Raw genomic sequence first — 14,124 nt, 5'->3', positions numbered from 1 at the left:
ATTTTTTTGCAGAATAAAAGTGAATACTTTTGCAGATACATATCAAACCTGATGGCAAATAAAGCAGCTCATGCCCATCAAATTTAGATGTGAAGCAGTGTCTAGGGAGTTCATTTTGAATATGTGTTCAATCCTGCATATTTATTCAACATAAATAGCATTAATAGCAATAAAAATCATTTAGATATATTTTACTGAGGGAAAATACACAGAGCAACAGAGCATATGCATGAGATACAGAAGTGATTTAAATATTTTATTCTATTGGAAAAAATAATTTATTCATATTGTTTTAGTACAATGGGTCAGTGGGTCAAAATATCACAGACTCTCATATTCAATACTGCCCTTATTTTATATCTGCATTGTGTTTATTCAGAAGAAGAAGAAATAACAGAACTAACTGTTCTTCTGGTTGGGTTGACATAATGTTAATATTGTAATTAAGTAGTAGTGGTAGTAGTAATTTCTTCTGCCATGAAGTGCTGTCCCATTTATACTAGTGGCAGGGTAGATGGGTGCTGAAACCCCTCCCACTGTCACGTAGACCTGTGCATGGCTCCCTTATATCTTCTAGATAATATTCAGTGTGTAATTATGTACTTGTCGAGTAGTTTAATGGGGGCAAAATTTGGTAGAGGGGCCTTTGTTTAGTAAATCTGTCAGCTGCTTGTGGTGGTAACAAATTGCACTTTGAAGAAAAATGTTATCTATTTTTTTTCATTGTATTTGACATTATCATGAATCAAAGTAAATACCCTTTGAGGAAGATGACCAATGTTGCCAAAATAGCTAGCAACTACATGTATAAATATCCCTTTCCACAAAACCTAAATTAAATCTCTATGAAGCTTTTTAACAGTTTAAACCTCTAATGCCTTGTACACGTGACTGGACTTCCCAGCAAACTAGGTCCAAAGGTCGTCCCAATGGACTTTTCAGCGGAGTTTCAACTGACTTTCTGAATGAACAGACATGGCCACACACAATCACACCAAAGTCCGACGGATTCCAATGCAATGACATATGACCAGACTAGAATAAGGAAGTTCATAGCCAGTAGCCAATAGCTGCCCTAACATCGGTTTTCATCCGTCGGACTAGCATACAGATGAACTGATTTTTCGACCGGACTCAAGTCCATCGGAAAGATTTGAAACATGTTCTAAATCTAAAGTCCGTCTGATTTTTAGACAACAAAGGTCCGATGAAGCACACACACAATCGAATTGTCTGGCGGATTCGTTCCATCTGACCTTTGCTGTTGAAAAGTCCGGTTTGTGTACACGGCATTACTCAGCACTATTTCTTGAAAAAAAAGGCATGATTTACGAAAGCATAATCTTCATGTCATGAAAAAATTGTTTGTATATGTCTGCTTTGTTATATTTTCTGCATGTATAAGGCCACAGCTGACTGTTCATTTCTGTGTGGTTTCTGTAGAGTTTATAATTGTTTCAGCTTCTTAGATATGTTCCTGTATTCTTCAAAAATATCCTTTTTTCTTAATGTGTTCCTAATTTTTTTATTGACAGGTTGCAAATTTGCTAAGGCTCTTCCATATTCCTCAGATAAGCTATGCTTCCACCAGTGCCAAACTTAGTGATAAATCACGTTATGATTACTTTGCAAGGACAGTGCCACCAGACTTCTATCAGGCAAAAGCAATGGCTGAGATCCTGCGTTTCTTTAACTGGACGTATGTATCTACTGTTGCTTCTGAGGGAGATTACGGAGAGACTGGAATTGAAGCTTTTGAGCAAGAAGCACGACTAAGAAATATCTGCATCGCCACTTCAGAAAAAGTTGGAAGATCAAATTTGAAAAAGTCCTATGACAGTGCTATAAGGGAATTGCTGCAAAAGCCAAATGCTAAAGTTGTGGTTCTTTTTATGCGCAGTGATGACACAAGAGAACTCTTGGCAGCTGCTAATCGATTTAATGCTTCCTTTACCTGGATTGCTAGTGATGGGTGGGGTGCCCAAGAAAGTATTGTAAAAGGCAATGAACACATTGCTTATGGGGCAATTACATTAGAACTTGCTTCCCATAAGGTTAGGGAGTTTGACAAGTATTTTCAAAGCCTTAATCCCAGCAATAATCACCGCAATCCCTGGTTTAAGGATTTTTGGCAGCAAAAATTTCAGTGTAGCCTGCACAACAAGACTGACAGACCATGTGATAAGCGCTTCAATATAAACAGTTCTAATTATGAACAAGAATCCAAAATAATGTTTGTGGTAAATGCTGTATATGCAATGGCTCATGCTCTTCATCACATGCAAAGGACCCTATGTTCAAACACCACAAAGTTGTGTGATGCCATGAAAACACTAGATGGCAAAATTCTCTACAAGGACTATCTGCTGAAAGTTAACTTTACAGGTAAGCCTTAGAGGGAAGTATTTTCATTTAACTGCACTAAGCCATTTCAAATAATGTGTTTTGTTTATCTGTTTTAATTGCCAATTTTCCATCTGTTTGACCCACTGCAACAATAGCTAGCAAATGTAACCAATACACAGGCAAGGAGATTCTTTGGTAATGTGAACTCTGTGATAGAAACATCAACTGCAGATGTTGCACTACATAATTAGAAGCTGAGGGGTATGGATGTTGTAAGTTGAATTGCTCACAATTAAATAGCAGAATACAAACTGCTACTTAAAGTGCATTAGGAATTGTTTTTTTATCGTAAAGGAAAAAACATAATCCTGTAATTGGAGACAGGGAAAAACAAAACACCAGGAGTTATTGCTAAAGCAGTAAGCAGGAATATGAAAATAAAAGGATATTTAAAAAATGTATACAATGGCAACCTTCCAGATCAATTTAAAAACTAGCAAGGGTAAGGGTGCATATGGGCAGAGCCCTATTCAGAGTTAATACAAAAGCTCCCCAGCACATTTTTCAGCTAGCAAGCACAAAAAACCCACCAATTAATCTGTTTGAATATCTCAGGTTGTTGCATGCATTTGCAAATATATGTAAAGCTACACTGTTGCGTCAATAAAGCGTGGTCCCTAATTAAATTATATCTTAGTATATATACCATTTATATCAGTTCATAAGATTAATGTCATTAAAGGGAGCTCAAATTTCTGGGGGACATTTGAGAACTCAGATTGCTTTATGATAGTGACCACATTTTACAAAGGTGCCTTGATGCAGCAGTGTTGATTTACATATATTTGAAAATGAATGCAACAACAATCTATGTTTCTCAAAGATGTTGTAGTGTATTTTACCATGTTAGCCATTGATTAAAGAAATTTTGGAGTTTAAGTGATACCTTTTTTTGCCTAACTTCAGTTATTAAAGCTGTAAGATTTAGAAATTCATTAGATCCCTTTTCCATGGATTTATGGGATCCTAAAACCAACCCAATCTGGCCTTCCTTTAAACAGTGGGGCAGAAAGAACGAGTGACCATGTAACCCATTGGTCACATGATCTAGAACCAGTCCATATGGTTACCGATCTTTAGTCTAAACTGAGAGCTGTGTCTGGGTCTAGAGCAGCCATTTTCAACCAGGGTGCCTTCAAGTTTCTTCAGCGGTGCCTTGGCAAAATTGCCCAAAAATTGTATAAAAACCAGAGGGTGGATCAGATCAAGCCTGCCTTTTAGTTGCACAAAGCCTCAGGTTATCATTGTGCACCAGTACAACCTCCTATTAGCTGGCCTCCTAACAACCAATGATATTGGTTGATAAGGAAGACATCAGGTGCCTGCACAGCACCCTTGTTTGCCCCAACGTTGTACCTTTCTGTCAGCACTGGGGTCACATTAGCTGAGCGAGGAAGAGAAACACGGGAATTCCAATCAGCGTATTTTGCTTTGAAAGAATAAATCATCTTTAACTTTGGGTGTCCTATGTGTGTGGATGTTGCTGCGTTACGTAAAACTATTAGATTCATTTTTACAATTTTAGAATGGGGTGCCTCGAGATTATGCAGAATTTTAAAGGGTGCCTTGACTGAAAAAAGGTTGAGAAACACTGGTCTAGAGTGAGTCTTTGTGCTAGGAGTGTGCAGTGAGTGCATTCCCAGCACATAAACATAGTGTCGCATGTGTGCAGTGTGCGAGTGTTAAAGCCCGCCCTTTATCCAGCACATATATGTAATAGGCAGTTTTAAAGGATATCACTTACACTCCAAATTCTCTGCTTTCAAAGATGTTGAAATAGTTAGTTTTTAGGGCTGACTAGCTTGAAAGGCTGCTGGGCAACCTTTTCTTTTGTTCTTTTGTTATGTATGTTATCCTTCCCATGTGCCCCTTTTCCTCTTTTTTGTTTGTTTTAGATTAATTTAAAGTGGTTGTCATCGTTATTGAGTTTGATTTGTTGCAAATAACACACTGGAAGTCTGTCTTGAGCGATATTTGGCTTCTGTATGTTGCTGTACCATAAAGAAGGAGAGAGCTGCCTCCTGGTAATCTTTCTTCAGTTACTGCATTGCCATAGGTCTTATAATTTGAACCTCAGATGGCTTTATGTTAGGGACCACACTTTACAGAGATGCAAAAGTGTAGCTTTACATGTATTTGCAGATGTATGCAAATAAGCCTCTGTTTTTAACATGAGATGCTTAAAGAGTTTAATTGTTTTGCGTTGACTGGATGCAAAGTAAGTTGAACAATTTTGCATTGTTCTTTAAACAGTCCTAGCACACTGAGTTAGTGCAAATGTATGAGAGTTTTTCTCTGTCGACAAAAGTAACATCTTGCTACTTATATACATTTTTACTAGATAAATACAAAAGGAAGCCACAGTTGTAACATTTCATAATTTGAAATTCTGAATTTCATAAAGAAAGATTGTGTGAAACTGGCTCTCATGTAGTCTAAAAGTGGTGCAGCACGTGCCAAATTCATGCGTCTGTTTAGAAATTTGCACACAAGACATTTTTGCAAAATTTGTCTATGCCAGTTTCTGTATGCCAAAAGAGAATTGGTTTTAATTAACTTGACTTTTGTACAAAATGAACTGTCTGTAATTTTTTTTTTAATTTGGTGCATTCATTGTGCCACAATGTAAAAGTGGCGCAATTTAGAACTACCTGAATTTGGTGCACAAGTCACTATCAGAACCAAAAGTGTTGCAGATGCTTCATTACTTTGGTGAATTAACACCAGAAAAGCAGTGCAGCAGCTTTATTGAGCCCCCCCCCCATGGGTTTTATGAAAGCTGTGAAAGGCCATATACAGGGTAATTAAACTCACTTTCTAGTTGAAGGCAGTTTTAAGCTGAGCTTGGGCAAGTGTGCGTCTTTAATTAGACAAATGAAGGGAGTTGATATGTAACTCAAATTCTATAGTTACATTTTCACCTAAAAGCTGAACTCCAGGCAAACAGCTAAATGTGTTGTTTAACCAATTCACCCCCTTAAGGATTTGCCCCCTTCATGACCAGGCCATTTTTTGCGATATGGCACTGCATCTCTTTAACTGACAATTGTGTGGTTATTATTTTTTGCGCTATAAGCAAACAAAGAGCAACAATTTTTTTTTTACTTTTTGCTATAATACATATCCAAAAAAGATATATATAAAAAAAATGAATTCATCAGTTTTGTCCAAAATATATTCTTCTACATATTTTTGATAAATAAAATCACAATAGGCTTATATTGTATGGTTTGAGCAAAAGTTATCACGTCTAAAAACTGTGGGATAGATTTAGGGACTTTTTATTTTTTATTGTTTTTACTAGCGATGGCGGCGATCTGGGATTTTTAGAGGGACTGTGACATTGCGGCCATTTAGTAGGACCAGTGACATTATTACATTGATCAGTGCTATAAAAATGCACTGATAAATGTGAAAATGACACTGGCAGGGAAGGGGTTAACACTAGGGTTAAGTGTTTTTCCTAGATGTGTTCTAACAATATGGGGGTGGGCTCACTGGGATATGAAAGAACTGTAGATCTCTGACATGTCCCCCGTCAGAACAGGGATCCACCTTACTTACACCGGCAGATCCCCATTCTGCCAGTCTACTAGGCGATTGCGGGTCACCTGCAGACATCGGGTACGACTGACCTGCAGGAGCAAGAGCACACCAGCGGTCGCACGCTCCCACCTACAACTGCACCTGCGCGAGCCGCCGTACTGGTATGGTGATTCACGCAGGAGAGTGGTTACAGAAGAAACATGGCCATAGCTATTTTGGCTATACTTCTCCTATAGATTACAACAGTGCAATTCGTTCTGCACCCCTGTGATCCATTTTCAATCAACGTCAGAGCTGGTCCAAGGGCTGAAAAGATCCTGACTATATAGTTGTGGTCCGCCCAGAAGCCTTGACCAACAGCTGGCTCAGGCTCTCAGTGATCTGTTGAGAGCTAGAGCCAGCCCCTCCACAGAACAGCACTCCAGTGAGAGTGGGGGGGCAGCAAAAAGCTGGAGACTGACAGTCAATGGCTCTCTACTCATAGAATGCAGAGAATCAGTAGTCTTTGACTGCTCTGTTCTCAGTGCAGAGTCAAAGGTGGGGCTGATGCTGCATCCACCTAAGTGAGTATAAATGTTTTTTTTTTTAGAAATTCCATACTTATTTTTTAAATACATAACGGAGCGGTTTTACATATTAAAGTATTTGTATTTCTTTCCATCTAGTCCTAATTATTTTACAGCTCTGCCAGACAGTACAGCAAGGTTTTTTTTCTGCTGTAGTTAGGCAATACCTCTACATCATCTTAATGCCTCCAACCTGTTATTGTACAGTGAAGAAGCAGAAAAATACTGATAGATCATACCTCTGCTTTTTCCTCCTGTGAGTAAATTCCTTGTCAATATATATGCAAGCAGCAAACCTGATTTGCTTCAGGTGCTTATGCTAGTTTCATATAATACATTTAATTATGTTTTAAAGATTACAATGCTGTATTATTTGGTGCATTTTCATATCAGCGTGGAAATCAGTTTTACATTTCCATTACCAACATTTAGTCATTGAATGTTTCATACCTTGCAAATATCCCTCAAACAGTCCCATATAGGAAGACCTGTACCATTGGGATAATCTTCCTGTCTACTGTCCTGAGAAAATATATTTGGCATGGATACTTTAGTAGGATTCAGTTTTTCCCTGCAAATGTAGATATTCATGACCTAGTTAAACAGCAGTAATGGCAGCTATTGCTTCTCTGGCCACTGGACATATGTGAAAATAAATGGTTTGAAAAATGGGCTGTGTAGCAAAATAGAAGTTACTGTTTTTGCAAGAAATCTGCTGCCACTTGCAAAGGATGTGTGTAGTGGCAAGACATCAGGAAATGTGAGTGGGAGTTAATAAGTGGGAGTTGTAACATCTTCATATCTCATCATGCAAATGTAAACAAATGTGTTGCTTTGACAAACTGTTAAGAAATTACACGACATTTTTCTTGCTAATGATTTTCAATTTCATCTTTAAAATAGAATGTCATATATTTGTAAGTGAGACTTTTCTCTTGTAAAAAAAAGTGTGTTCTATGAGAAGGTTTGTTCTCCTATTAGTACTTACCACATGCACTTAATTCCTAGATATGAGCAACCTAGACTATTTGCAATTCATTCACAAAATGTATTATTCACAGACTATATGCAGGTCTGATTTTTTTTTTAAAGATTCAAAAAGCAGTTTTTCCTGTATTGCCAACTCAAAAAATGCCACTGAATAGTATATATGTTGTTAAAGCCCAAGTTCAAGCAGCTATACTCACCTTATTTTCAGCACTGAACTCAGCAGAGTCACCATGTAACCCCATGGTGCTCAAAATGCAGCCCACCTGCCCTTTATGTGCTGCCTGCAGGGTAATAGGCAGAAAGAGAGACTGTACTGCACAGTGGTGGCCCTTCCATAGGGGACGCATGGGCACTGACCCCTCCCCCTCCCCACCCACCCAGCAGTCACACATTTTTTTTTAAAGGCACCTTAAAAAATTAAAAAAAATGTTCTTTAAGTGCACTGTGTTCAGGCGCCGGACACAGTGCACTATGGGAAGTGCCACGTCAATGCAATCACAAGATTGCAGATGAGGCACTTCATTTGCAGGCTTTTGATCTGCTTTGTGGCATATTTCAAAGCTCCAAACAGCTTCCGCCCAATACTATTGGCGGGAGCTTTGTTGTTCAAGTTAAGAGGTTACTTCTGGTTTCCCTGTTCCACAGGGAAACCAGAAGTGACGTCGGCAGCTCCGTGAAACCCACAGCCCAAGTGGAGCTGCCTGTAAGGTAAATAAGTGAGGCTGCATTTGATAGGGCACAGTGACGCTGCATTTGATGGGGCACAGTGAGGCATCATATGATGGGGCACAGTGAGGCTGCATTTTTTGGGGCACAGTGAGGCTGCATTTGATGGAGCACAGTGAGGCTGCATATGATGGGCACAGTGAGGCTGCATATGATGGGCACAGTGAGGCTGCATATGATGGGCACAGTGGCTGCATTCGATGCTGCACAGTGGCTGCATTTGATGGACACAGTGGCTGCATAAGATGGGCACAGTAGCAGTATTTGATGGGGGACAGTGGCAGCATTTGATGGCACAATGGCAGCATTTGATGGCACAGTGGGAGCATTTGATATGGCACAGTGGCTGCGTTTGATGGGCACAGTGGCTGCGTTTGATGGCACAGTGGCAGCAATTGATGGGCACAGTGGCTGCGTTTGATGGCACAGTGGCTGCATTTGATGGTACAGTGGCGGCAATTGATGGGCACAGGGGCTGCGCTTGATGGCACAGTGACTGCGATTGATTGTACAATGAGTCTGCAATTGCCAGGGTTTTTTCAGAATTTTTCAGTTTGTTTGCTCCCCCCAAATATTTTGAGCACCACCTGCGGCTGGTACTGCAGCCAGAGTTACCTCCACCCACAGTGCAAGAAAAGTTTCAGTCTAAGGAGAAGGAGGGAGTGGAGTAGAAGTGTGTGATGGGTAAGTAATCACCAGTGGGATGGGGGTTAACACTTTCACTGCCAAGACCACCAATAGGGAGTTAACACTTCCACTGATATGATCCCCCAATACAGGTGAAAGGGGGTCAACACTTTCACTGCCATGACCACCAATAAAGGTGGATGGGGGATGACACTTTCACTGCCATGACCAGCAATATGGGGGTGTGTGGGAGGGTTAACTTGCCATGACCACCAGCATGGGGGGTGGGGACTTTCACTGACACTGACCACCAATGCAGGAAGGGGGGTTATAGTGGGTTGACTTTTATTGCCACTGACACAAAGTGTGTGTTAATGTAATAGTACTGACACCAATGTTGGGGGTTATTATTGTAGTCACTAATTACACTTACTGACACATATGCTGGCATTATTGCATTCTAACTCCGTCAGCATGCATTGCAATACACTTCACAAAATGCAGCAGGACCATCATTTTTGGGAGTTAAGATGTACTACTATTGTGCAGCCCTCTGGAAGTGTCACTTGAGGCCCTCTATAATTTTTAAGTTGATCACCACTGATCTAACTAGTTAAGTACCCATCCACCCAGGGCCCACTTCCTGCACCACACTCACAGAAAAATACTCCAGGAATTGCTGGTTCTGCTCTCTGCAGTATTCAAGATATTGGTGTGATCACAAGTCCACATTTGGGCATCAATGAAATAGGAATGTGCAACATGATTTATAAACAAATAGACCTTTTTGTTGTTGCTATCTACAGCTTTGAAGCTATACACCTCAGTTAGCATAAGCCACTGTTAGCATGAGCCCATTAACCATCAATTGGACCTTGCAAGTACAACAATTGTAATGTAATTTTAAACAACTTAAGGCTGGGTTCACATGGCAGACGGCCGCGGATCGCAGCAGGGGTCTGGTGCGTCCCTGCTCTCCATTTCAGGGATGAAATGGACAGCAGGGTTCCCCTGCATCCAATTCGCACTAGTGTGAACCCAGCCTAAAAGTCACGCCTAATAGGTGACTATTTCTCTAATATACACACACCAGTGTCACCAGGCTTGGATACCAGAAGAAAGTGAAATTTGGACTACAGCCTTTGAGATAGGATTATGGTAAGATATGAGGTCGATGTAGGGGGATATGGGTTTGCTAAGGAAACATAAGGCTGCCATTTACAATCACCATATTAAAACTATATTTTTATCTTTTAAATGCCCCATACAGCAATTAGTGTTTATTGTAAGTAGAAAGAAAATACAAGGTTAGGTTATAAAGTTAATCAGGGAGAACAATAGTCAAATCATCAGCTTCAGCATTTCACTTTTGCAAAAAAAGTTTCAAGGTAAGTAAAAGCAATTATGTTATGTTCTTTTTTTTTTTTAAACCCTACTCAGTTTGAATACATTTCATGTATAAAGGTGCTCTCTTGAAATAATAATAAGGTAATGTGACTAGATGATTGTAACAGTATTATCAAAATGGAAGGAGAAATGGTGGACACATTTACTAAAACTGAAGAGTGTAAAATCTGGTGCAGCTCTGCATAAAAACCAATCAGCTACCAGGTTTTATTGTCAAAGCCTAATTGAACAAGCTGCTGTAAGAAGCTGATACCTACCATGCACAGCTGCACCAGATTTTGCACTCTCTACTTTTAGTAAATCAACCTCTATGCAACCAATTAGATTCAACCTTTCACTTTTCCTTGAATGATGTGATGGAGGAGGGATTTAAATGGCTGCTATGATTTCATTGCTTTTATTGTAAACACAGAAATAAATAATCCAATAAAAAGAAGAGGCTACAGAGTTTTGCCGTTCTGTTTTTCTTTACCACAGCAATGAACCATAATATAAATATTAAAGCAATCATTCAATTATTTTACTGCTATGCACGCAGCCAAAAATTGAAAATATAAAATACTGTAACCTTAAAGTAATCTTGCCCTTAGAAAGAAAAATGATTTGTATAGGAAGATGCTCTATACTTAAATGTGTAGCATTCCATGTGTTGAAGAACTGCCATGATGCTGTTTTATGGCTGCTTCAAGTTTTCAACCCTTCAGGTGGGTCAAATGCCTACTTACACTTCTGCACACTGTGGCTCTCTCTACTGACTTGTACATCCGGTAGTGACATACAGGTAGGTGGGAGGAACCACAGCATGTGGTAGGGAAGCAAGCATTCTACACACCTGAAAGTATGCAATATATACAGCAACTGGAGAGAAGACTCTCAGCAGTGTTTCAGCACACGAGCCACAGGAAAAATAAGTATAGAGTCTCTACAACAGCTCAATTATAGATGAGGTTTGAAGGAGGTAAAATCCTGTGGTTATGAAATGCTTCCCCAACGGCTATTTAATTTAGCTGCAGAGTCAGTGGCTGTGGCAAAAATTATACTCCCTGTCACTTTCAGTGGGTATAGCACCCACTGATTGCAACCATTTCAAGTGAATAGGGCCATCCTGCAAGCTCCCTTCAACTATGTGCAATGCACGTGGTCATGCCACGCTAGCGCCAGGCTTAAGAGGTTAAAGTAGACAATGAGGAAGTGATTCAAAGCCTCCTGACCACCTGTCAAATGCTTTCTGAAGACCTATCCCAACACAGATCACTCTTAGGAGACTAAAGCTAGTGTGAATGAGCCCTAAAGAATACAGTGTCTTCAGTGCCTTAAAGTGTTACTAAAGATCTGGAGACTGATTCTGGAAGCAGAGGATTGGGATGCTATCTGGGCGACCCCTAAATCTTCTTCCCAAAACATTGTAGCACTTGAGACGAATTATAAAGTCCTGATGCGATGGTATTTGGTCCCAGTAAGGATCTCTAGATTTCTATCTGGGTAGCTTCCTGCCTATTTTCGTATCTGTGGCCAAATAGGCACCCATGTCCATGTTTGGTGGACCTGCCCCGTTGCACAACAATTTTGGGCTAAGATTTTAGGAATGCCTCTACCCTGCTTAAAGTGGAAGTAAACCCATGGATTTAAACAGTTAAAAAAAAAGGCATGCCGGAAATGCTAACTGCACATTGGCTGTGCTCTCAGCCAAACTATCAAACCATTCAATGGCTGGTGCCATAACGAATCACATGTGCAGCACCATAGCAGTTGAAGATTAAACAGGCAAAGATGGCAGCTTCCTTGGCTGAAAACGATAGGGGAGTTTACTTCCACTTTAACACAACATTAGACCCAGGCCCGCCTCTTGGGCTACTGAATCATAATACACTGGATTGTATCAGAGCCCAGTTCCCTCTTTTCCTGCAGGTCATGACAGCAGCTAAACAGATCATAGCACAAGCCTGGAAGACCCCCACACTCTGTATTACTGAAACCAACAATAGCATAACCCAGGCCATGATCCATAGTAAAATTGAAGCTACCATCTAAACATCTCAATATTCGGCAACCCTGGGTAGATCACTTCTTACCCCCAGTTTCGATGAGTCTCTCCTCAAACCCTGAGCCATCCCCATACTGCAATTATTATAATCAGGTTCTGTACTGGCTGGGAGCCAATGGCCCCCTCCTCTCTTCCTCTCTTCCTTCTGTTTCCCAAATCCTCTTTTTATTTTTTTTCTTCTCTTGATTTATTATTTTATTTTCAAGCTAAATTCACTGGAACATGATGTAGTGAGTTTATAATTAATTTCATCCCCTGCCTATCAGTGCTGACCAGTTTGCATTTCCGTTTAGTTACCTAGAAACTATATTTCTTGTATTTTTCCTGTATTATGTGTCCTAAAGGCCTTGTGCCCTCATTTTGTTTTTTATATAATGTTTGTTATATTCTTATTGTGCAAGTTTTGCACTGATGATTCTCATTGAAGTACTTCTACTTTATGAAAAATTGTATGTTGTACTTTACCTTAGGGTAAACTTTGTGTTCTTCTTTATAACCTTAATAAAAAAGATTGAACAGAAAGTGTTACTAAACACACAATAGTAAAATCAGTTTGCATATGCAGTAAAGCATGCTTGTTATACTCATTGTGGAACCCAAGGGGTTATTCCTCTGCATTGTGTAAAAAGGCTGCTTGATCTTGTATGCACAGATCCTCCCCTCCCTGCACTGTCCCCCTGGACAAGTCTGGATAAGACAGAACCTTTGGAGTCAAGCTGCACATACTCAGTTTGGTGTGTATTGCTAGAGAGGCTTTGTTTTCCTTGGGAGAATGCATGTGATCAGCACAGGGCCAATCGGCACTGTCCAGACATGTCCAGACAGAGGGTCAGGAGCCATGCAGTCTCATAGGACAGCTCTGTGCAGTATGAAAACTCCTCCTACAAGCTTCACCAGGAACTGATAGAAATCACAAGACTGCTATATACTGCTGATGAGAACAAGGTATTTAGCTGTTTATATTTACTAAAATAATTGCATTTCCATGTTCTGTGTACTATGTGAGACCAGGTATAGTGAATGGTGTCCTGGGTTTAGTAACACTTTAAGCAGTGGTCACGTAGGCAGTACAGAGCTGTATATTTGTTAAATTCTAATAATACCTGTTAATCCTGCCAGTAAACATGCCTTAAGTTTGCTTCCTTTGTTGGGCTGGCAATGCTGTAAAGTCTATGTGGGGTTATCCACAGCATTTTCACCCTTCCTTCCAAGTCACTGAAACTAAACAACAGTGCTACAGCCACCAGTGACTCAGTGACCAGTCGCCAGTGACTCAGTGTTATTGTGGAGAAAGGACACTCACACAATAGGCATGGCAAGTATTCCCTAGGCATCCCTACATGATAACAGCAGCATCCCTGGTGGAAATTGTTTGAGTTCCATTGCCTGTTGCAAGGAATGATGGGAAATTTAGTGCAGGAGCGGTTTGTGTCACTGGAAGTGATGTTCCAGTGGCACTTCTTCACACTTACAGCTCCCTATTATTCAGATCAAGAAAGAGAGAAGAAAGCAGTCATGTGATGGCTTTAAAGCAGGGGTCTCAAACTGGCCGCCCTCCAGCTGTTGCGAAACTACAAGTCCCATGAGGCATTGCAAAGCTGACTGTTACAAGCATGACTCCCACAGCCAGAGGAATGATGGGACTCGTAGTTTCACAACAGCTGGAGGGCTGCCAGCTTGAGACCCCTGCTTTAACCTCCCTGGCGGTATGATTATTTTGGATTTTGCATATAAATTTGGTGTTTTATATTGTGGTCCTGTAATTCTTAGCAATAACTCTCTTAAATCTGTCCAAACCAGAGTCTAGCAGAC

At 40.3% G+C, this 14,124-nt stretch overlaps 1 protein-coding gene across 1 annotated transcript in view; it reads left to right on the top strand.

Moving 5' to 3' along the window:
* The window catches only part of GRM3 (glutamate metabotropic receptor 3), a 402,987-nt gene that overhangs the window by 259,095 nt on the left and 129,768 nt on the right, over positions 1 to 14,124 (top strand). Inside the window, exon 3 of the mRNA XM_077473045.1 lies at positions 1,536 to 2,385. Within this exon, the coding sequence (XP_077329171.1) occupies positions 1,536 to 2,385 (850 nt within the window). The remainder of the gene's footprint in view (positions 1 to 1,535; positions 2,386 to 14,124) is intronic.

This window comes from Lithobates pipiens, unplaced genomic scaffold (assembly GCF_037356315.1).
Source record: "Lithobates pipiens isolate NorthernLeopardFrog02 unplaced genomic scaffold, aLitPip1_a1.2 Scaffold_8, whole genome shotgun sequence".
Lineage (NCBI taxonomy): Eukaryota > Metazoa > Chordata > Amphibia > Anura > Ranidae > Lithobates > Lithobates pipiens.
The sequence above is the reverse complement of the archived record's forward strand: the minus strand, read 5'-3'. Positions and strand labels throughout refer to the sequence as shown.